The sequence below is a fragment of the Sus scrofa genome, chromosome 6 (genome assembly GCF_054392235.1).
Source record: "Sus scrofa isolate SSC_HxYL_T2T_F1_AM1 chromosome 6, Sscrofa_HxYL_maternal_Yorkshire_Landrace_v2.0, whole genome shotgun sequence".
Lineage (NCBI taxonomy): Eukaryota > Metazoa > Chordata > Mammalia > Artiodactyla > Suidae > Sus > Sus scrofa.
In genome coordinates, this window is record NC_139388.1 from 96,515,142 (window position 1) to 96,539,701 (window position 24,560).

Here is a 24,560-nt window from a genome sequence, read left to right on the forward strand (position 1 = left end):
CTTGAATTAGGTGAACATGAGTTATGAGGGCCTCTAAGTCACCTATGGCTGAGGGGCTGGGAATAGATGACAGCTGTGAAGAAGGTGATAATAGCCAAATGGTTTTAAGGAATGAGTTAGTGTAGTGATGATCTTGAGTGAGTGACGGAGCGAATAAGTCACTGACCTTTCCCTTGTAGTCTTTTTTTTTTTTTTAAACAGCTTTATTGAGATATATTTCAACTACCACAAAATATACCCATTTAAAAGTGTGTAGTTCAGTATTCTTGCAATCTTTCGAAGTAGTGGCTTCTTGTTTTCTCTGAATCTGGAGTAAGGTCAGTGCACTCTGGGGCTGACGAAGAACTGGTGGAGCTATCTACTTTGGGCAGTGATGCGAACTAGTAGAGATGTGTGCCCTGGTAGGTTTAGCTGGCCTTGGGATTTTTTCATAAGAGTTAGTTATAGCAGTCCCTGAAGAATGTGGGGACTGTGGCCTTCCTTCTCCCTTCTCCCCTCACAGATACACAGCTACCTCAATCACAATTACAGTTTCTCCTAAATGGCTTTTTCTTGCCTCCTTTCCAAGGTTCTTGGGATTTTAGCTTCATTTAGGCCAGGCTGCTCTTAGCCTTGGCCAAGTTTTGGAGGGCTGGCCTTTAGCAATATTAGAAAGGCTCTCAGCTCTGGGCCTTTGTGTCGCCTTGTTGGTAGCTCTGTTCTCTTCTCTCCCATTCCCATGTCCTTCCCCTCTATAGTTCTTTTGAGAAACAACTTATCGTTTTGGATATTTTGGGGTACAGAAACTGATAAACCTAGAATTTCAGAGTTGGAAGGAGTCACTTCATTAGACAACCCTTTCCTGCAGTGATCTCTAGATGTAGGAGGTAAAAATGTGACTTGTATACCTGGGTCAGTGGTACCAAGTAACATGTGATTCTGGGTTAAAGATTAAGATCTGCGAGTTTTTAGCTCTGACAGTGAATAAATAAGATGGTTGAGGAAGAATGTGCATAGTGAACAGAGGCTGAAAACAGAACACAGAGAAACTAAGGAAAGGAAATAGAGCATAGTTCCTACATGTGTATGAGAGAATGGGATCCCGAACACAGAACAGGCCATCCTTTCCACTGAGACATAAGGGGAAGGGATGAAGGTGGCCATGGAGGTGGAGAATCTGGTAATTGGCAATGGATAAGAGACTCCTAATAAGGTCAACTCTCAGAATTTTTCCTCCAGCTAAAGAGGCCCTGTTAACGTCAGCTATATCACATTTAGGATGGGGTTTTAAGACTTTCCCATCCTAGTATTCTCTTAACACTTTGTGGCCCCAGCATTGGACATAATATCCCAGGCATGATCTGGTAATAGAAGACATGAAGACACTACTTTCTTTCTTTCTTTTTTAAATTGAAGTACAGTTGATTTACAATGTTGTATCAGTTTCTGCTGTACAGCAAAGTGATTCACTTATGCATATATATGCACAATCTTTTTAAAAGATATTTATTATGGTTTATTATAAGACTTTGAATATAGTTTTCTATGCTGTACAGTAGGATCTTGTTTATCCCCCGGGAGTACCACTTTCCTTGAAGTAGAGACCCACTTATTAATGAAATCCAGTAACACATCGGCTTTTTCTTTTTTTTTTTGGCCAAGGCATGCGGAAGTTCCCCAGCCAGGGGTCAAACTCGAGCCATAGCAGTAACCCTAGCCACAGCAGTGACAGCACTGAGTCTTTAACCACTAGGTCACCAGGGAACTCCCACATTGGTTTTTTTACTGGCTATACTACAGATGTATACAAAGCAGAAAAGTGGAAGAAACATTGTTAGTAGTCCATCAGAGTTCTGGCTCTTCTTTACATGAAGTAGTAGGTTGTATATTTTATTTTAACATTTACTTTGAAAAAAATTTTAAAAATATAGACTAATACGGCAAACATCCATGATCTGTGTGTCCATCATCCAAAATATTGTCATATTTATTTTATCTTTTTTTTTTTTTTTTTGTCTTTTTAGGGCCACACCCACAGCATATGGAAGTTCCCAGTCTAGGGGTCACATTGGAGCCATAGCTGCAGCAACACAGGATCCAGGCTGTGTCTGTGACATACACCACAGCTCTTGGCAACGCTGGATCCCCAACCTACTGAACAAGGCCAGGGGTTGAACTTGTATCCTCATGGATACTAGTTGGGTTCATTACTGCTGAGCCACGATGGGAGCTCCTCTATTTTACCTTTTTTAAAAAAGTAGATAAAATATTACAGAAAAATTTGAATTCCTTTATATTTTCCATCCTAGTCCTGTACCTCCCATCTTTTTTTTTGGCTGTGCCCATAACATATGAAAATGATTGAACCCATGCCATATCTGTGACCCAAGCCGCTGCAGTGACAATGCCAGATCCTTAACCCACTGTGCCACAAGGGAACTCCCTGTTCCTCCTTGCTGATGCAGCCACTATCATGAATTATTATAACCTTCCTATCAATTTATATATTTTCTATACTTATATGTATATAAGTGATTTGAAATTTTATACAACAGTATTGTATTTATTTGTTTTTTTTATTAAATAAGTGATAAAACGTGTTTTTTCATTGCGTAGGCTTTTGAATCTATTATACTGATTTATATGCTATATAATGACATCCTCCAAACAATTGCTTTTATTCTCTATTCATACTTTGTTACTTTTAATCTAAGTGCAAGATTTTCACAAATTGATTTCCTGTTGTCCTTTTCAGTCTGTCATTTTATTTATGTAGCTTGATTTTTTTTTTTTTTTTTTTTTTTGTCTTTTTGCCTTTTCTAGGTCCGCTCCACAGCATATGGAGGTTCCCAGACTAGGGGTCGAATCGGAGCTATAGCCGCCAGCCTACACCAGAGCCACAGCAACTTGGGATCTGAGCCGCATATGCAACCTACACCAGAGTTCACGGCAATGCCCGATCCTTAACCTTCTGAGCAAGGCCAGGGATCAAACCCACAACCTCATGGTTTCTAGTCAGATTCATTAACCACTGCGCCATGACAGGAACTCCTAGCCTGATTTTTTTTTTTTAATGTACTGCATGTGTATCCTCTATTCCAACTTTGTCTTTCTTTCCTAGGGTAAAGCTCTAAAGCCAAAAGAAAGAAGCTTGTTTAATTATTTGCTCTCAGGCTTCAAAGAACCAGTAGGGGAGGAGCATCTCATTTTTACTGAGCATCTCCTGTGCTCTGATCATTGTTGGAAACATTTATTTTAATTTGAGCACAGAGGGCTTCCTCTTGGGCATCTTCCTATTGTTACAGACTTAGAGCACAGAACTGCCTGCTTGAGGGGGACAAGGTGGAGAACCGAGAATTCGTTCCCACAGGTCCCTTCTCTGGGCTCCCTCAGCTCTCTACTTATACCACTGAATATTTAGCAAGCTCTTTCTTATCCTACCCAACTATAAATGTGTTTTTTTACTGGATATGATGATGTCTCACTCATCTTAGAATCTGTCAGTACCTGTCATTATGCTCAACACCTAAAACGGAGGCATTTGGTCAGGGGTATTTAAGTGGAACTTACTGCTTCCTGTCATGACCGTACTTGTGCTGCAGGAACTTCACGGACCAGCTGCGGAAGATTTCCAAGGATGCAGGGATGCCTATCCAGGGCCAGCCTTGCTTTTGCAAATATGCGCAGGGGGCAGACAGCGTGGAGCCCATGTTCCGGCATCTCAAGAATACCTACTCAGGGCTGCAGCTCATTATCGTCATCCTGCCAGGGAAGACGCCAGTGTATGGTACGGTTCTCTTGGGACAGTAATTACAATGATAGGACTCATCTCAGGGTTCCTCCCTGGAAGATCCTATGGATGACTCAGTGTGGATTCTTGGCTTTAGCTAGCGGTGTTCCTTAGTGTCATTGCTCTTCTTATAGGAGAAATATCAGCCTGTATGAGGCATTTAGTCATCTCTGGTCCTGCTTACCTGCTCACACTTCCTCCCAGTAACATGTACTGGGAGCCTCTGTGTGCTGGTGTTTATGCCAGGCTAAGCTGAGCCAGATAGAGAGATGGTTCAGTCTGGCTTCCTCTCCTTAGGAGTGCATTGTCTATCAGGATATAGCGCAGCACACCCAAGCAGAATTTGTGGTGTTCTTGTTGGTATTCCATTGGTGGGAATGACTTAGACTTTGGGAGAGGTTTTCTTTTTCTTCCTCTTTTAAGAATGGGAATGATGGAGCTCCCACTGTGGCACAACGGGATTGGTGGTGTCTTGGGAGTGCTGGGACGTGGGTTTGATCCCCAGTTTGGCACAGTAGGTTGGGGATCCAGCGTTGTCTCAGTTTCGGCTTGGGTCAAGAATGCAGCTTGGATCTGATCCCTTGGCCTGGGAGCTCCCTGTGCTGTGGGGCAGCTAAAAATGGGTATGACTGTATACATCTCTGACCCAGTGCTTTTCTCTCACCTTTTTCTCCATCTCCACTTCTGCTTCACAGGACAAGATATCCCTTTCTTACTTAATTCAACCCATTTGTGCTCTTGTTTCTGTTCCATCCTTCCTTTGGGACCCTTAGACCACTTCAGATTCCCCATCCTAGAGCACATTACCACAACCATGCCATCTCTTTTAGCTTTTTTTCCTGTTTTCCTTTATCGAACTTGTAAAAATTAGTTCTCTACATTTTTTGCCTTCACTTCCTTACCAGCCATTTATTCCTTAGTGGAATTCCTTATTCCTTAGCTTTTTTCATCTCTTACCTCAGCCATTCCTTTAAACCTTCTCAGCAGAAAGTCACTAACGACCTTTCTCAGTTCGCCTCTTGACTTCTTAATATTTTTTCCTGTCTCTCCTTAATTGTTTTAGTCATTATTGGAATGCTTGGCATTTTCCAGATTTCTGTACTCTGCTCTCTCTTTCTGTCTTTCATTTTAGTGAAATCCTCATCCATTTCAGTTGTTTTAGTCATCAACTATTGTTATTCTATGTTATTGTGTATAATTAAAATCTTTTTACATTAGATCATTTATTTGAGGTTTTTTTTTCTTTTCTTTTCTTTCTTTCTTTCTTTCTTTCTTTCTTTCTTTCTCTCTCTCTCTCTCTCTCTCTCTCTCTTTCTTTCTTTCTTCTTTTTTTGCTTTATAGGGCCTCACCTGCAGCACATGGAAATTCCTAGGCCAGGGGTCTAGGGGTCCCATTGGAGCTGCAGCTGCCAACCTGTGCCAAAGCAACACAGGATCTGAGCCATGTCTGCAACCTACATCACAGCTCACGGCAATGCCAGATACTTAACCCACTGAGCGAGGCCAGGGATTGAACCCACATTCTCATGGTTACTGGTTGTGTTCATTACCACTGAGCCACAATGGGAATGCCCATGTATAATTAAAATCTTGATTCAGCCCTTGACCCCTCTGCAGTTCCCATCTCTCCCTTTAACCTCTCTTCTTTATTTCTGTAAGAGTTTATTGATCACCTAAGTGTGAAAAGAAACACTGTGCTAGATCCTGAATACATTGGTGAGTAAAACAGATGTAGTCTCTGCTCTTCTAAAGCATTTTGGTGAACCATTTCTTTAGTGGCTTGTCTTCTCTATCTACCAGCAAGCCCTTCTTTTTAATTTTCTGTGTTGGCATCTGGACCAGGGAATCGAAGGTCCACTTGCATTGTGATTGCCCTGAGGGTATAGAAGGGCAGTGTCACATTTGTCCAGTTCTAATCTAGTACCATACATCATCTTGTCCTTAGTATTTTTAACTCCTTCCTCTCTAGTATATTGATTCTGTTGTCTTTTTTTAATGTAAACTTTTTAAAAAAAGTTTAATTTACGTATAGAGATCTTAAATGTTCAGTTCAGTAAATTCTCACAAAACGTCACTGCAGGATACCCAGTACCTAGTTCTGATAGTAGAGCATCACCACAATCCCAGGCCACCGATCACTACAACTCCCTTTCGGTGGTAACCACTATTATTCTGACTTCTAACACCATAGATTGGTTTTTACTGTCTTTGAATTTATATAAATGGAATCATATATTGTATACTTTTTGTATTTGGCTTCTTTCACTCAACATTCTTTCTGAGATTTATCCATGTTATAAATGTTTTTCCATCACATGGTTATAATACAACTTACATGTATTTATCCATTCTATGGTTAATAACTTTTGGATTGTTTCCAGTTTTTACTATTATAAATAATGCTTCAGTGAACAATCTTTAACATGTCTTTTGAACATATATGCTTTTTTTTTTTTTTTTTGTCTTTTTGCCTTTTCTAGGGCCACTCCCGCGGCATATGGAGGTTCCCAGGGTAGGGGTCTAATCAGAGCTGTAGCCACCGGCCTAAGCCACAGCCACAGCAATGCCAGATCCGAGCTGCATCTGCAGCCTTCACCACAGCTCACGGCAATGCCAGGTCCTTAACCCACTGAGCAAGGCCAGGGATTGAACCCGCAACCTCATAGTTCCTAGTCGGATTCGTTAACCACTGCGCCACAAAGGGAACTCCTATGCTTATTTCTATTGGGTGTGTAACTAGGAGAGATTTTAAGTGTACAAATATATTCTTGCAACAGCAGCACATGAGAGTTCTAGTTACTTTACAACCTTACCAAACTTGGTATTATTACTTTCATTTTAGCCATTCTTATGGGTGTTTTGTGATATTGTGCTTTCAATTTGATTTATCTGATGATTGATAAAGTTGAATATCTTTTTGTATTTCTATAGCTCTTTCACTAGCTTCTTTTGTAAATTACCTGCCCAAGTCTTTTTTTTTTTTTTTTTTCTCTCTCTTTTGTCTTTTTAGGGCCTCACCCGCAGCATAGGGAGGTTCCCAAGCTAAGGGGCTAATTGGAGCTGTTGCAACTGGCTTATGCTACAGCCACAGCAATGCCAGATCTGAACCGTGTCTGCGGCCTACACCATAGCTCACGGCAGTGCCAGATCCTTAACCCACTAAGTGAGGCCAGGGATCAAACCCTCAACCTCATGGTTCCTAGTCAGATTTGTTTCTGCTGCGCCACTACAGGAACTCTGCCCAAGTCTTTTTTTAAATTGACTTCACTGCCTTTTTCTTACTAATCTGTAGATGTTCTTTATAATGCCTTTATTTAATATGTATATGTATTACACATATCTTCTCTGTTCTTTGGCCTGCCTTTTTACTTTCTTAATGAGTTCTTTTGTTAAACAGAAATTTACAATTTTAATGTAGTCTGATTTTTCAATATTTTTCCCTTGTGGCTAGTACTTTCTGAGTCCTGTTTAAGAAACCCCAAGGTAATGAAGATACTAGTCTGTGTTTTCTTTTCTTTTCTTTTTTTTTTTTTTTGTCTTTTTTGCCATTTCTTGGGCCACTCCCGCGGCATATGGAGGTTCCTAGGCTAGGGGTTGAATTGGAGCTGTGGCTGCCAGCCTACGCCAGAGCCACAGCAACGCAGGATCTGAGCCGCGTCTGTGACCTACACCACAGCTCACGGCAACGCCAGATTGTTAACCCGCTGAGCAAGGGCAGGGATCGAACCCGCAACCTCATGGTTCATAGTCGGATTCATTAACCACTGCGCCACAACGGGAACTCCTCTTTTTTTTTTTGTTGTAGTGCCATAGCATGGGGAAGTTCCCAGGCCAAGGATCAAACCTGTACCACAGCAGTGACCCAGGCTGCTGATGTGGCAAATGGCAGTTCCTTAACCAACTGCACCACAAGAGACCTACTGTGTTTTCTTTAAAAAGTATTAATTAATTAATTGATCTTTTTATGGCCACGCCCGCGGCATATGGAAGTTCCCAGGCTAGGGATCAAATCAGAGCTGTAGCTACTGGCCTACACCATAGCCACAGCAATGTGGATCTGAGCTGCATCTGTGACCTCCACCACAGCTCATGGCAGTGCTGGATCCTTAACCTACTGAGTGAGGCCTGGGATCAAACCCACATCCTCATGGATGCTAGTCAAGTTCTTTACCACTGGGCCATGAAGTAAATTTTTTTTTTTAATCTTTCGCATTTAGAACTAATCTGTCTTTGCAAGAAACTCTGTTGCTTTCTCCGTCCCCTGGCAGTGGTTCTTCTGTTGGTGCAAAGCCTAGAATCTCAGCCTCTTGCCCACACCTAGAATCAGCAAATATATTCAGGGCAAAAACAGCTACAGCAGCTGGCTCACCTATGTGAGATTCTTTCCGTCTCTCTAGTGTTAGCTGTTCTAGTTCTTGTTGTCTTAGCACCTCACTGCTGCCTTCAGAAAGATGATTTCTGTATTTTATTTGGCTCTCCTCAATGTTCTCTGTAGAAACACTGATTTACTATTAACTATATTTCTTGGAAGTAGTAACGACCCCTTCATCTTCTTAAACATGCTCAAGTCTCTCCCATGGAGAACACATTAAACCCTTCATTGATCCTACATTTGTCTCCTCCTTGGTACTTTATATCACCAAAATAGTTTTTGCCTCTATATATTAATTTTTGTTTGCTGTCACTAAATCCAGAATTCTGGTCTTCATCTATCTCTTAGAAGCATTTGACTTGGTTGAATAATTTCTCCTCCTTGAAACACTGTTCCTTGCCTTGGCATTCATGATATAACACTGTCTTGATTTTCTCCTTAGTTTTCTGGATTTTTGTCCTTTGCAGACTCATCTTCTTCCTGTTGTACAATTATTGTGAGTTCCTCAAGATCCAGATCTAAGCTTTCTTCTCCTTTCATTCTGTTCTCTTCCTTGATGATCTCAAGACCATGTCTTCAATTACTACCTGTACCTAGATATCTCATAAATTTGCATCTCCATTTCAGACTACTCTTGAATTTTCAATTACTATATGCAGTTGCCTGATTGATATCCTCAATGGGATAACCTAAAAACACTTCAGGGAGTTCCTGTCATGGCTCAGCGGTAACGAACCTGACTAGCATCCATGCGCACACGGATTTGATCCCTGGCCTCTCTCAGTGGGTTAAAGATCTGGCATTGCTGTGAGCTGTGGTGTAGGTCACAGATGCAGCTTGGATCCTTTGTTGCTGTGGCTGTGGTGTAGGCCAGCAGCTATAGTGCTGATTCAACTCCTGGCCAGGGCACTTCCATATGCTGTGGGTGCAGCCCTAAAACGCCAACAAAACAAAACAAACCTTCAAACTCAAAATGTCTCAGAAAGAACGTATGATCTATCTGTTCTATTACAAAAATCTAGAAACTCAGAAGTTATGCATAAAAACTGCTTTCCCTTACTCACATATATGGTTTCCAGGTCCCTTAAATATCTCTTGAATCTGTTTTTCTTCATCCTGATGACTGCCTTCTTAATATAAGCTACCCGCATTCCTTCTGTAGATCACATTTTAATGACCGCATTCTTTCTCTTACATGGTGGTTCCTTTACTCTCCTTTGTAGTTACTTTGGCCTTTCAGTTTCTCAAACACATGTTGCTATGTCCTACCACAGTGCATCTTTGCATTCTGTACCCTCTGCCTGGAATGCTCTCTTCCATACTCTCCCTTCCTTCTAAATTCTTTTCTGTCTTTAGATTTCAGGTCAGTCATTACTTGCTCAAGAATCTTTTCCTAGCTAAGTGATTACCCAACATAAATGCTCTCATAGCTGCATGAAGCTTTCTGTTGTAGCATTCATCACTGTTGTACTTTTCATGGTTTTTAAGAGTAATCACCAGGTAGTAACCACTGTAAGAGTAGGGACCCTATGTGTTTGCGGTTGCATTGTGTTCTCTTGCATCCCATAAACTTGCAGGCATCTAGTAGGCATTCAGTAAATATTTGTTGAATGCACTCATCAGTTCTCTCCCTGCTTATAGCTGAAGTGAAACGTGTTGGAGATACACTCTTGGGAATGGCTACACAGTGTGTGCAAGTGAAGAATGTGGTGAAGACCTCACCTCAGACTCTGTCCAACCTCTGCCTGAAGATCAATGTCAAACTTGGTGGCATCAACAACATCCTAGTCCCACACCAGCGGTATGAACTCCATAGCCCACTTGCCCTTGTTAATAAGCAAGGTCTCATACTGGGGGATTGATGAAAAGATAGGACCCTGTCTAGGCACAGTGAATCAGACACAAGGGAGAGAGAACCGGTGTGGGTGCTAAATGGTGCCAGGAAGAGAAGACCCAACTCCTCACCATTCATTTTCTCTTTCTTGTTTAGTTCTGCCGTCTTTCAACAACCAGTGATATTCCTGGGAGCGGATGTTACACACCCCCCGGCAGGGGACGGGAAAAAGCCTTCTATCACAGCAGTGAGTGATACTTTTCAACTTCCTCATAAGCTTCTCCTCTTTGCTCTGAGCCCCCAGGACTACACATGATTTCCTTCCCTCAGCTCTGGCACTTGAGCCTTCACAAGATCTTTGTATTTCAGCTCATCATTTCCATTAACCACTCCTTTGGTAACTTAATAAAACTAACTCTGTTTGATGTCTTCTTTTCAAAGAGAGCAGTGAGAGTGTAGCCTGTGGCCAATGACTTGGCCTCATCTCTGTCACTCTTTTCTGTGTTTGAGTTTCCTTCTCTCTGTGCCCACTTTTGGGATATGGCTACTACCATATCTCTTCTCTGGAATCCCTTTTAAGGGAGTTATTTGGTTGTTGGGATTGTCCTTTACTCTTCCCCATCCCTACCCCTGATCCATTTAGTAGATTAGATAACTCTCCATTTGCTCTCCTGACTTCTTTGCTTGCTGTCTCATAGGAGCTTCTGAATTGCTAAAGGGCCCAGGCCTTCTTTTTACTTCTCTTTCCTCATGTTTCTCTAGGCAGACTGGGCCTATCTCAGTAAATGCAGGGTAACCCTATACTTTGCTTACCTTTACTTTCCTTGTGGCCATTCATCCTGGGCTGTGGCCACTGTCCCCTTAGAAAATAATATTAATGTTTGCACCACCCTCAAGAAGCCTTTTCACTATGGTTCCTAGGGTAGATTAGCACTTGAATTAAAACTTGTGTTTCGATGAGCTCACTCTTTGAGTTAGTAGTGCCAAAGCTTCACATGCTTCTACAAGGGGTAGGAAAATCAGACTTATCGAGTACCTATTATGGGATAGGCCCTGTATAAGGTGCCTTCTGTATACCACAACAGCACTGCAAGTAAGTAGTATTCTTAACTCCATTTGAGAGGAGAACAAGAAGATCAAAGTAAGTAATTTCCATATTTGTGATAGTATAGATGTTGAAACCAGGGATTATTGAATGCAGAAAAACCCACTCATTTGATTGCATAGTTTTCTTAATAAGAAGCCTTTTCCCAAACCCACAATCTAACATGCTGGGAGGGTGGAGGTTCTAGGAGCTGATCCTGTCCCTTTGATTATCAGGTCGTAGGTAGTATGGATGCCCACCCCAGCCGTTACTGTGCTACTGTGCGGGTGCAGCGACCGCGGCAGGAGATCATTGAAGATTTATCCTACATGGTACGTGAGCTGCTCATCCAGTTCTACAAGTCCACCCGCTTCAAGCCTACCCGCATCATCTTCTACCGAGATGGGGTTCCTGAAGGCCAGCTCCCCCAGGTAGGGCCCACAATAGGAAAAGGAAACCTTCACATTGAGGCCAGGGGGCCAGATAGTAGTAGAGTACTGCTGCCTTTTCTAAGCTTTTGGTACTGGGAGGTACTGCTACTTAGGGAGGGAGATTAAGTGGAATAGACTTGGAAGCAGACATGACAACTGAGAGATGGTGTGTACAATCACCGATAGACCTTTCTTGTAGTAGAAGACCCTCCTCAGTGCCTTTTTACTAGTTCATGTTGAAGACTGATTCTTCAGACCAGTGGTTCTCAACTTTGGCATCCATCAAAATCTTTTGAAGGGCTTATTAAAATAGACTGTAGGGCTCTATCCTTAGTTTCTGATTCAGTGAGTCTAAGATAGGACCCTAGAATTTGTAGTTCTGACAAGTTCCTGGGTGATGCTGCTGGTCTGCAGGCCACATTGCTGAAGGTCAGTGCTGTTGACCTTCCTTCACAATGTTCCTCCAATCCTTTCTCCCTTCTGTTGTGTAGCTACTATTCTGAAGTGGTCTCCTTGACTACTATTTAATAAATAGTAATATAACTATCATTTATTGGGTATCTCTTATGTGCCATGAACTGTGCTAAGCATTTTGTATGTGTTCTATTTAATGCCTACAATAGCCCTATGAAATAATAATAATAATTACTATTCCATTTGATAAATGAGGAAACTGAGGCTTGAAAATGTTAAATGATTTCTTCGGTGTCACTCAGGGTAATAAGTGGTGGAACTGGGATTCAGACAAATTAGTCTGATTCCAAAGTCTATGGTCTTGACACTATGCTAAATTTCCTCAAAGTTATCCAGTATTTCCTAAAATACCAGAGAAATTTATCATAATACGTCTGTGTTCATAAATGTCTAGTGACTTCATATAGCCTGGGGTTAAAATTCAAACTACTTAGAAAAGCAATCACAGTTATTAAGCCCATACTAGGTTTTTTAATGCTTTCTCTTAATAATTTATTTTAGTCTTCACAACAGCTTTGTGAGGCTGAGCTTATTGATAACTATAGTTGATATGGAGAAAATGAGACTTAAAAGGGTTAAGTAACTTGGTTGAGGCAATACAAGTAGATAAAGTTTGGGTTTAAACCTAGTTCTAATTGATTCCAAATATTATTAACTTTAGCCATACAGTTTTTACTCCCTGTATCTGACATCCAAGGCCACAAGGCAGCTACTGCCTACCTATGGTTTTTCACCTGTGGTAGCTAGTCCCTCTTCTTATAATACTGCTTTTTTGTAGAACTGAGTTCATCTAATCCCTCTATACCTATTTCTGAACTGTGTATTTGCTCCTCTATGGTGGTCCCAATGCTGTATGCTTTTAGAGCTCATGAGCAACTCACATTTTCCTCTTGATTCTGAAATTGACCTTTCTGTGGGCATTATGATTTCTCTGTAAATCTTGGTTCTGTGTCTTGATGTTAGGTTTCATTATGCATAGGAACCAGGTAGTGTTCTCTGTTGATACTAAGCCTCCAAGCTAAGGTTTTATAGGAACATGTCAGGTGAACTGTCTACAGGCATACCTTATTGTGCTTCGCTTCATTATGCTTCACCGATATTGCATATTTTTTACAAATAGAAGGTTTGTGGCAGCCTTGCATCCAGCAAGTCTATCAGCACTGTTTTTCCAATAGCTCACTTCATGTTTCTGTGTCACATTTTGATAATTCTTGAATATTTCAAACTTTTTATTATTATTTTATTTGTTATGGTGGTCTGTGATCAGTGATCTTTGGTATTACTGTTAAGATTCACTGAAGGCTCAGGTGATGGTTAGCATGTTTTAGCCATAAAGTTATTTTTAATTAAGGTATGTACATTGGAGTTTTTTTTGGACATAATGCTACTGCACACTTAAATAGACTCTAGTATAATATTAATGTAATTTTGATATCCACTGAGAAACCAAAAAAATTTTTATAGTGGTCTGGAACTGAACCCACAACATCTCCAGGGTATGCCTGTATAAGGCTAATTTTGGCAGGAAGGGCTCGTCATGTCTAATGGTTGGGTGTCAGCTTATAAAGGGAGTCTGAACAAAAAGCCATATTACAACCCCATAGAAAGATGTGTAAACTCAAGAGGAGCTCTATGTCTCTTTGTCTCCCTCCTCACCCTGTGCCTAGATCCTCCACTATGAGCTGCTGGCCATTCGTGATGCCTGCATCAAACTGGAAAAGGACTACCAGCCTGGGATCACTTATATTGTGGTGCAGAAACGCCATCATACCCGCCTTTTTTGTGCTGACAAGAATGAGCGAGTGAGTGAGGGATTGAGGAAGCCACCCATACCCTCGACTTGTCTCCCTTCTCTAATAAGGAAGAAGCCCTTGAAATAAAATCTGAGAATTTAGTCCTTGGCCTGTCCTTCCTCCCTTGCCCCTTTCTTCCCCTTAGCTCTTGTGGTCCTTCCTCTGCCACTTGCTTCCCTTTGTTTCCCCCTTCTCCCCTCCTTCCCTTATACTTCATCTCCCTCCTCCTAGCTCCCTGGCCTATAGACCCCATATATAGACCAGCTCCCAGAGAAGGGAAAGGGAACTGCCATTTATTGAACTTCTCCTATGTGCCAGACACTGTACAAGGCGTCTTCCTCACAGCAGCCCTGTGAGGTAGGTACTATTATTATCTCCAATTTAACCTTAGAAAGGTTAAGTGACTTGCTAAGATCACACAGCTAATAAATGGTGAAAGCAGCAGTTAAACACAGGTCTGTGTAACTTTAGAAGCCTGTTATTTCAATACCCAATACCCTCTGGGAATAGCAACTTTCACTTTACTATTGGGATTCTGGTGGCGTCAGATTAGAATTGAGTTGGGGCCCTGGTTAGGGCCAGGCAGGTCTTGGGATCTTGGTTGTCTTTGTCTCTATACAGATTGGGAAGAGTGGTAACATCCCAGCTGGGACTACTGTGGACACCAACATCACCCACCCATTTGAGTTTGACTTCTATCTGTGCAGCCACGCAGGCATCCAGGTAGCTGGGCTATGTCCTGGGGTTTCCAATGGGTCAAAGATTAGTCGATTATTCCCACTGCCTCTAGAATGTATCAGTCATCACTGAGTGGCATTCAGATAAGGATTGTTCTCTTAGTAAGCCTTTCATGCACTTGAACAGAGGTGCACTTTAAATGTTTAGGCAGGTTGCCCATAAGATGGATGCTTTATGACATAGGTGACTTTGGGTTTGCCTGTTCATGGGTGGATCTTCCAATCCAGCCATACCCTTGATATGATCCTGTTCCTTAACATCATTCATCCCCTCTGCCCAACCTGGGGCCCCTCACCTTCCTATCTTCCCAGGGCACCAGCCGACCATCCCATTACTATGTCCTTTGGGATGACAACCGTTTCACAGCGGATGAGCTCCAGATCTTGACGTACCAGCTGTGCCACACTTATGTACGATGCACACGCTCCGTCTCAATTCCAGCACCTGCCTACTATGCCCGCTTGGTGGCTTTCCGGGCAAGATACCACCTAGTGGACAAGGAGCATGACAGGTGAGGCCTGGGATCAGGCTGACTTCCTTTTTGCTTCAGCCTCTGGTACCAGACCCGCTCAACTTTCCTTGGGTAGAAGGAAAGGAGTATGTCCAATTTGGTGTCCTTGGTCTTAACTGCCCAAATCTGGGTTGGGGTTTTCTTTTAAACTGGAATGGGAATTGGTCCCATAGGGGTGGAAGAAGGGATTAGTAGAGGCTCGGTTCACCAGGAAGGACTTCTTTCCTTTTTCCTTTTCAGTGGAGAGGGGAGCCACATATCGGGGCAGAGCAATGGGCGGGACCCCCAGGCCCTGGCCAAAGCCGTGCAGGTTCACCAGGATACTCTGCGCACCATGTACTTCGCTTGAAGGCAGAACGCTGTTACCTCACTGGATAGAAGAAAGCTTTCCAAGCCCCAAGAGCTGTGCCACCCAAATCCAGAGGAAGCAGGGAGGAGGGAGGTGGGGTAGGGAGGAATGCAGAAGGCCTTGGTACCTTCTACTTCTATACAGGGGGCGAAAGGGTGGGGAAGAGGGCCAGTAAGCCAGACCACCAGCCAGAAATCTCTGATATTCACCTCACGCCCTCCACCCCTCACCTCATCTTGTCACATCTGGCCCTGACCCCACTGGACCAAGAGAGGCAGCACTGGTGCCCACCATACACACAGGTGTTTCATGTGACTCACAGTGCTAAAGACTCATGCCTGACAGCTTGGTAAGGTCGGCTCTGCAGCCCTGCGGACAAAAGCTGGTAGGTTTGGGTTTGATACTTTAGATGGGAAAGTGAGGGGCTTGAGAAAGTGGGTGGGAGGAGGGAAGGATTTTTTTAGGAGCCTTAATCAGAAAAGGTCTAGATTTGTTTAAAAAGAAAAACGAAACCAGATTCCAGATCAATATTTTAGGATACTAGATGTTTTAATGGGTTGAGAATCCAGTTTGTAGGAAGATTTTTAATGCTGATGGTTTTGGTTGCCCCTCCCCCAGCTGCCACTCCCCTTTCCCTTATTCCTCTCGCCACCTTTTCTACCCCGCCATACACGTCCTCCCTGACAGACATCCAGCCCCTAGTAAGACTTAAGGCACTATGGCACTTAGCTCTGAAGTGACACGACCCTGTCTTCCTTCCGCCTGCTGGTGGGTAACCAGTGCCTTCCCTGTAACGGTAATGCTGCAGAACTGCAACCTTTTGTACCTTTTTTGGGGGGTGCGGGGTGGGGGTGGGAGAGGAGGCAGGTGGGGCTGAAATACCCCTAACCCAGCAAGCCTCCAGCCAGAGCGCCAGCTGTTTTTCATTTGAAGGAATTGACTTCCATATTCATTGAGCTTTTAAAAAGATCACAACCTCAAAATGGTTAAAATCCATTGACATTTGCACTTTCAGACATGACAAGTCTCGGAGCTGCTGAGATGACTGGCCCCTGGCCGTTCCTCTTATGTCTCCTTTCTTTCTGTCCCGTCCTCCTCTCCGGTAACCTGGGTCTGGAGTTACTTTCATAGCATTTCTCAACTCTTGGCTTGTTTTTTCCCTGATGGTCAAGTCTCTTTATGTTTCAATATTTTTTAACTGAGGTGTCTTAAAACAAATGACCCTTAGGTCTAAAGTAAGGAAAAAAAGCAAAAACTAAATATTATTTTTATACTACAACTTGAGTCTATTGCCAAAATCTGGAAATCCCTCCCATGCCCAGTGAGTTTACATCCCAGAAACATTGAGCCATCAGAAGGAACTCTTGACCTGACCTGTTCTTTGGCCTGGCTAGGTAGGTGGTGGTTATTTCCCCAAGGTGGGGCTTGGGCTCCACCCTTCCTCTGTGCAGATAATATCTTTTTCTGGCTGCAGGCTCCCTCTTCTGCACTGCCCTGCACTCTTTTCCTGCAAGTGCATCTACCCTTCCTCTGGGCTGTCCTCTGACACTTTGGTTCATCCTAGATTTCAGCGTGTCCTGTGGATAGACTGGGGATTTTGCTGTTCCCTATTGCTTCTGTTTACACAAATGAATTTTTTCTGGTTTCCCATTAGGGCATGTGAGTGGGTGGCATGGGCTTTTTTTTTTTTCTTTCTTTCTCCCCCATCTCCCTGGATAGAGATGGGGTTTGGCTGTCTTGCAGAACCGGAAAAGTAGGGGGTTCTAGCTCAGTGCCTGCTGGCCTTGAAGCAAGGCTCCCTCTTTCCTTGACTGTTCATTTTTTCCTATCCCACTGCTTGGGATAAGGAGTTGCAACTTCAGTGGAAATTCCTCTTTTTGAGGAGCTTGGGCTTGGGTTTGCCCCAGTCTGGTGATGAAGCCATGACACTTTAGACCTAGCTCAGGCCTGGAGGCCAGTCAGAGGAAGGCCAGTCTGAATATGGGCCTATGCAGTTAGAGCTACAATTTCCCCTCCCCAGCAGCCCTTGTACAGACCCAGATTTGCTATGCAAAACAGTCTATCCCAGGTTCTGTTCTGGTTGGCTACTTTGTTCAGCAACTTCACAAAACGTAGCACAAACATTGATTATGGTGAAGGCATCAGGACTTTTGAGTAACTCCTCCTTTATTTCTTTCCTACTGGCTACAGTGTGGGGTGCCCCATGGGCACAGCCCAGTTGAAGAACAGAATGGAGGGCTTTGGGAGGAGGCAGCTCACTGGAGAGCCTACATTCCTTACACAAGTGCCTAAAGAGAGTGATGCCAACACTCCATCTGCCCTGTCCATCGCCTTCATATACTGTCTACTTCGTGTTCAGTCACCCTTTGGGGAGGGGAGCTCTCTTGGGACAGTGGGCTCAGCGTGTTGTCTTCTTGGGTGCATTTTAGGGCTGAGATCAGGGCAGTATTCCTGTAGAGTCCAGTCATTCACCAGCATTTGCAGATGTCCATTACGAGTTGGTGGTAGTCACCTACTCTCAGCAACAAGTTTGTGTTCTTCCTTTTTCTCTCTTTGCCTCACTCTCTCCAGTTGGGTTTTGAGCTGAGGCCTGAAATGCATTTTTTAGCCCTTTGGCATTGTGCATGCCATGTAAGAAATAAAAGCAAGAGAAACAGCGTGGGCAAGGGCAAGAATATGACTTCTTGCTGTGATATTCTTTCTATCCTTAAAAAAGAAAAAAAAAATATCTTTGAGACTTGAAAAATACCCTTGACCTTGAGGAAGGTGGTACATGCAGATTGAGAAATGGTGTTGGCAACAAGCTTTGGCTTTTTTCGATTTGGTTAAAGTGGTGCTTCTTTCTTAAGCTCTGAGGAAGCCCTGGGGGGACCCCAACCTCATCCTCTTAGACAAGTCTCTTGCTCCCTTTCTTCCACTCTTCTGCGTTCCTTATACTCTTCTCTCTTTCCCTGACCTCCTTTTATTTATTTTTTTATGTTCACTCAGCTTGCTTGCTGGCCTGCCTGCCTGTCTGCCTATGTGATGATGAATTCTCTGCATGGCTACAGTGATCCTGCTGTTAGCTGGCAAGGTCAGGGTTAGCTCCTTGGCTGCAGAAGACCAAGAATCTGCATCCTAAACCCAATGATGTCCTCCCTGGGCTGGACTGCTTTCAAACTTACATGAAGGCATAGCAGAAGGCCTGCCCAACTGGCATGAAATCAGAAGGGCTTCTGGCAACTTCCATACCTATCCATTCTTTGGAGTTGGTTTCTCTTATTGCTTTTTCTTGATCTGGTTTCATTTATTTACCTGGGGCCTTCCTTTTCTGAGGATGTTCTAGAATCAATCTACTTGGTTATTCAGGGTTAAAGGGTTAAGGGATAGACATGGGGGAAGAAGGAGAGAGATGGGAAGAGAATGGAGAGAATATGGCTAAAATCTGGGAAAGGAGAGCACTGTTCATTGATCACTTTTCCAGTCCAGCCTGAATCATTGGGGCATTGAGATGCTACTGCTGGCCTCTGGGGATAAGCGGGGGCTGTTGTTGCTGGGAACTTAGGCTTAGATCAAGGCTGAAGAAGAAGGTACCTGAAAGTATGGAACCTCCCTAAAAAGCTCCTGTTTCCCACCTACTCAATAGCTCCTCCATAGCCTCCTCTTTGGCCAAGCAACGATGTTCTTGGATAGTTTTCTTTTTCTTGTCTAGAGTTCTATAAATGAGGACAACAAGATGGGCACCCAAGGGAACGCTGGCTTCTTAACTGACCCATGGGATAGCTTCGAGGCTGGTGGACAGTGTTTTAGATCTGGCATCATGTGTAACAAGGATGAAAGTTCCTTCCCCTTCAGGGTAGAAAGTCATCTCAAACAAACTAATATGCAGTTTTGGAAACTACATTGGGGGAAGCTATTTTTATTTACATTGATTGAGCCTAGGCCAATCCAGGATGGTAGCTGGTATGCCTTCCTTCTTAATGTCTGATCATGGTAGGATTATGCAGGGCACTCTTTCCTTTTTGGCCTTCTAAGCAGACTGGGGAGAAGGGATTCTCTGGTTTTTCTCTCCCCTCTCCCCCCATTTATTAGGACTTGCCTTCTCCCTGGGCAGGGAGAGAGGCTAGGTTGGTGCTCTCCCCTTACTCTACTCCTACTGACTTAGAACCTCTGGCTGCTGTTTGGGAGCCCAGGAAAGGGAGTGGAGAGAATGGGCTCAAAACAAAAGAAGATAAAACAAAAAAACAGAATAAGGTGGGGAAGGCAGATTTTCTTCTTTAAAATGGAAAATAGGAAACCCTCCAAGGATTGTGCAAGTAAAGACAATGTGTCGAATGCACTGACTCCCCTGGTGTAGTAGCAATAAGGAAAAATGAAATGACTCTCCTGTGCGCACAGTCCAACCTGATTGGTGTGTCATGTTGTACTTAAAGCAGCCAACTGGTGGGCATGTGTGACTACTCTGGGTTTCACTTTAGTTTCTAAAATTTTTATCCCTCTCAAGTCCAGCATGGATGGGGAAATGTCCTTGGAGCCCCACAGCTGTGTACTTGTTTGCATTTGTTTCCCCTTGAGACTTGTGTTTGTGTCCTGCTTTGAGCTGTACCTTGTCTAGTCCATTGTAAAATTACCCCAGCAGCTGTAATGTACAGTTCCTTCTGAAGCAAGCAGCAGCAGCAGCAGCACAATTCTGTGTTTTATAAAGACAACAGTGGCTTCTGTTTCTAAAGTGCGGTCTCTCTCTCTCTCTTTTTTTTTTTTTTTTTTTTTTTTCTTAGCAAAGCAAACTATTGGGATTAATTATATCTCTGATAGATTTTACATTAGAATAATAGATTGTTAAAGAGCCAAACCATCACTTTGTAAAGGAGGGAAGTAGGTAAAACAAATTCCAGTATGTTGAAACTACAGCCTCTATTTATTCTTCATTCAGCAAACGTGCAAAGTACTGTGTTCAGCAGTATTTTGGGGGAATAGGAAGGCACAGTCCCAAAGTGAGGAAAACAGTGTCTCTTTCCTTAAGGAGCTTAAAAAGTTTGGTTGGGGATATGAGTAGCCAAATGGTTTTCTGGTACCATTTAGACTACCATTTAGTTCTTGTTTTGAGGACTAAAACAAGGCTATAAGACTGTAGTAATGAAGATAGGAAAGGGCAGATTTGAGAGACACTCAGGAGATAGAATTAATAGGACACAGTGGATAATGGAATGGGAAGAGGAGTAGAGGCTGACGCTCACTCTGCTTGAGCAGGTGAGTATATTGGGACATTACTCTAGCCAAGATTGGGGGTAAAGGGGAGATGATAGAAGGAAGGTGGTGAATTTTGTCGAAAGACATTTAGCCTTGTATAGACTGAGTTTTGAGGTTCCCATGGGATAACAAGGTTAAGATTTCCAGTAAACATTTGTGTTTTGGTGCTCAGGGAAAACTACAAAACTGCAGTTATAGATATGGGATTTGTACTCATATAGATGGTAGTTAAAACCATATGAGTGAATAAGATGGTTTAGAAAAAGAGTAGAGCAAGGGAAACCTAGTGTACCAATCTAGGAAATGCAAGTTATAAGATGGGGGGAAAGAAGCCGAACCTAAAATGACTATCAGATCGCTAGTAGATATCTTGTATGTTTCTGATTGATTTAATGAGGTGGGAGAATAGTCAAGAGAATGGAATAGAATTAAAGAAAGATGTGATTAACAGCATAAAAAGTGCTGCAGTGAGGAGGGGTATTTTTTTCTACTTAGTTTACCATCCTCCAACCCATCTTCTCTGGGATCTTATATAGTCATTCTCCGGTATTTCTTGAAAATGAGCATTGAAAAAAGCTAACTTAAGGCTAAGACTGGGACTTCCAAGTTGCTCACCACAACTACCACCACCACCTCCACCTCCAGCTTCCTCCTATCCTCAGGAGATAACTTGTAAAAGAATGAAATAAACAAACCTAATTTTGTTCCTAACCAGGTGTCATAGATGGTGTTCCAGTGTACTCAGTAGCACTTAGCAGCTTGCTCTGTTCACTTTCATGACTTGTTTTCCCCAGAGCCTGTGAACTCCTAGGAGCAGAAACTACATTCTGTTCATTTTTGTCATCTCAGGGCCATAGCATATATCGGGGGCCAGTATTTGTGAGTAGAATTGAAATGAGCTTAGAAATCTGTGGTTTATGAATACAGAGTGGGAGGATCAAGAAGTGATATTGAGGATACAAGATGGACTCAGCATTCCCGAATGTTCAGGTAAGCAGAAACGTAAGCAGATTATATTCACCTTTCCTCACTCTCACCCCAACTTGGAGGTTCTATGATTTTGTGTCTTAAGCTGTTGGTGCAGTTGTCATTCTTCCCTGGTACTCCTAGAGCATTGTTATCTGTGTATTGGAGGAAAATGGCACAGAGAATGATTCTGGCACAGGGCCCAGTGAGAAATTTTCAGTGGCAGCCAGTTTATTCAGAAGTGGGCCCAACATTCCTCTGGAGGCCAAGTGTTGTGGACTTCAAATTGTGGAGCTAACCTGTGGCAGCCACCTGCCAGATTCCCTTGGGAGCAAGCCAGCCAGACCAGCGCTCCTTTTCAGCAGCAAGGATTAGCGAGGTTGGTTGGACTTGAAGAGCAAATTGGGACATGGAGGAGATTTCCAGTTGAAACAAGACTTAAACTTATGGCCATTAATGAAGCAGAAATCGCTTAGAGTGAATGAGATGGTGTTCATTATGGCACATTTTTTTATCATAAATTTCATTGCCATAATGGTTGATGTTAAAAAGACTTAAGGATTTGGCTGTTGGTTGCTACTCAGGAGGAAAAGATGATGGGAACCCAGGGCTTGATTTGTCTGGTCCTAGAGCTCAAGTTTTGAGTTAAGGGTTGTCCTAGCACACCTGGACACCCCTTTTTAGTATTGGGTGAGCAGCCTTTTCTTTGCCTTGTCAGTTGGCATCATATACTCTAGCACAGTCTTGTCTAATAAGTGCCTTTGGGGCGGAATGAAGCTGTGTATTTGTTGGGTATTCCTTGGCTTAACAGACTCCAGAACCACATGGCAGTTAGGGCATGACAGCTGAAGGAAAGGGTCATAGTACAAAAAGAAGAATATTTTCAAGTTTTGAGCCTGGGCCATTCTCAGACTGCTGTCTGTACTACTTGAATGGAAAGTAGCACTGAATTGGAAAATTAGCTCTCCTTTTTTGTTTATAGTTTTTGAGGCATTTATTCCTTTGGCTATAGGCTAAGGAAAGCCAGCAGGCTTAGAAGGTGCACAAGAGAAGCACTCTTTTAAAGCAGCAGTGTCACGGAGGAGCTGGAAAAATGCACTTCCTGGGGATGAGGTGAATTTAGAAGTTGTCTTTTTTTTTCCTTTTTTTTTTTCTTTTTAGGGCTGCATCTGTGGCACATGGAGTTCCAAGGCTAGGAGTCCTATCAGAGCTACAGCTGCTGGCCTTCGCCACAGCAATGTAGGTCACATCTGTGACCTACGTCATAGCTCACGGCAATACCAGATCCTTAACCCACTGAGCGAGGCTAGGGATTGAACCTGCAACCTTATGGTTCCTAGTCAGATTAGTTCTAGTCAGATTAGTTTCCGCTGTACCACGACAGGAATTCCTAGAAGTTCTCCATTTAAATACCATAACTGCCTTTCTCAAGATACCATATTCAAGGGTTTTTAGGCCACTGTGGCTTACCCTACAGGAATACACTCTGCTCTTGTTCTGGAGTGCAGCAGCTTCACCACTATCCACTTGGCATTGTCTTTTTGGGACAAAAAATTTGAGGGACCTATCCAGGGAACCCTCTGTCCCTCTTCCCCACCTTCTGAAGGCAAGGAACTTTCCTTGCAAAAGAGGTATTGGGAGCTCTTAGCCAGGTTTTTGGAAAAGGCCTGTGGGTTGTTAATGGATGTGAACTAGAAAAGGAATAGGGGCTTTTGTACCTTGAAATACTTGGCTGGGTGTTTTGTACAGTATCCATTATTATTTGGTTGTATCTTCACAGCATTCATGTGAAGTAATTTATTCGTTACCTTCAGCTGCATATAACGAAAGCCGATTAAATTGGCTTAAATAAGGAAACTATCACATTACAAGAAGTCCTGATTTAAAGTGGCTCTAAGGTTAGTTAGTTCAGTGGCTCATTGATAATGCCACCTTAGCAAGTTCTTGCAATCTCTTTGCTGTCCTCTCTGTTGGTTTCAACTCATGTTTGTTACCTCAGGGTTCCAAGATGGCTACTATTATTCCAGGAAGGAAATGCTGAAAGAACGAAGTCTAATTTTTTTTATTAGTGTTTCATTTTAAAGAAAGGAAATCCTTGGAAGCCCCAGGAAATCTGGCCTCGTGTCTCATTTGCTAGAAATTGGTCATCTTCCCACTATTCTGTCATTGGCATAGCAAATGAGATCATCCATCATGAGCGGCTTAGATTAATTACAAGTTATTCTGTGAGTCATATGGATTAGAAAGACAAGTCATGTTTGCTAGGCAAGAAAGAAGGGGGTAAGGACTCTTGGTTAGGCATCCAGCAGTGTCTGCTCTATGAGGAAAAACTGTTGTTTGTTTATTTAACAGATGAGGAATGTGATGTTCAGAGAGAGTGAATTTCCTAGAGTCACAGATAGTAGCAGAGGGCCTTCAGTGTCAGCTCTGACTGTCCCTAAAGCCAGTATGTTTTGTATTGTGTTCTGCTGCAGTACAAAGTAGCTTTCTGCCATGTAAAAATTGCTTGTGTAGGAGAAGAGATCTCAAGTGTCATGTTGGCTAGCCTCAGCCCATACAAGAGGAGAGAGGATTCTATCCAGTTGCTTTCCTCATCCAGTGATGTTTATCTAGCACAGTTAGGAACACAACTTTCAGAGGGCACTGATTTCTGTGCCCCTGAGATTTCTACACTATTTTATAGTTCTCCCTTCTGAGAACAACCATATCACAATGGATGAGGGCAGAGTTTTAGCCTGCTTCCTGAGCCCCTCTGTGAAGCCCACTCACCTATTCATCCATCTACCTGTTCCACAAGATATTTATAAAATGCTGCTGTGTAACAAGCAGTGGCACTGTTCTAGGCACTGGGGCTTTGTCATTTAAGATACAAAGAGACCCTGCTCTTATGTCCTTAAGACTCACTTGGGAATCCAAAACTATGATGTGCATGTGCTCAGAGGAGAGCTCTCACAACTTTGCTTTTGGAAGAATCAAACTTTTTTGCCTTCCTATTTCCTGATACTGTAAC

The 24,560-nt window shown here is 42.9% G+C and overlaps 1 protein-coding gene across 15 annotated transcripts in view; it reads left to right on the forward strand.

Moving 5' to 3' along the window:
* Positions 1–21,295, forward strand: part of AGO1 (argonaute RISC component 1) — a 54,947-nt gene extending 33,652 nt beyond the window's left edge. For 9 of the 15 annotated variants that reach the window (XM_084958181.1, XM_084958183.1, XM_084958179.1 and 6 more), the window contains 8 exons: positions 3,582–3,766; positions 9,783–9,942; positions 10,132–10,222; positions 11,296–11,490; positions 13,632–13,766; positions 14,379–14,480; positions 14,807–15,006; positions 15,247–21,295. In XM_084958181.1, the coding sequence (XP_084814307.1) occupies positions 3,582–3,766; positions 9,783–9,942; positions 10,132–10,222; positions 11,296–11,490; positions 13,632–13,766; positions 14,379–14,480; positions 14,807–15,006; positions 15,247–15,355 (1,177 nt within the window). In that variant the 3' untranslated portion in view covers positions 15,356–21,295. 15 annotated transcript variants of the gene reach the window in all.
* The last annotated feature ends 3,265 nt before the right edge of the window (positions 21,296–24,560 follow it).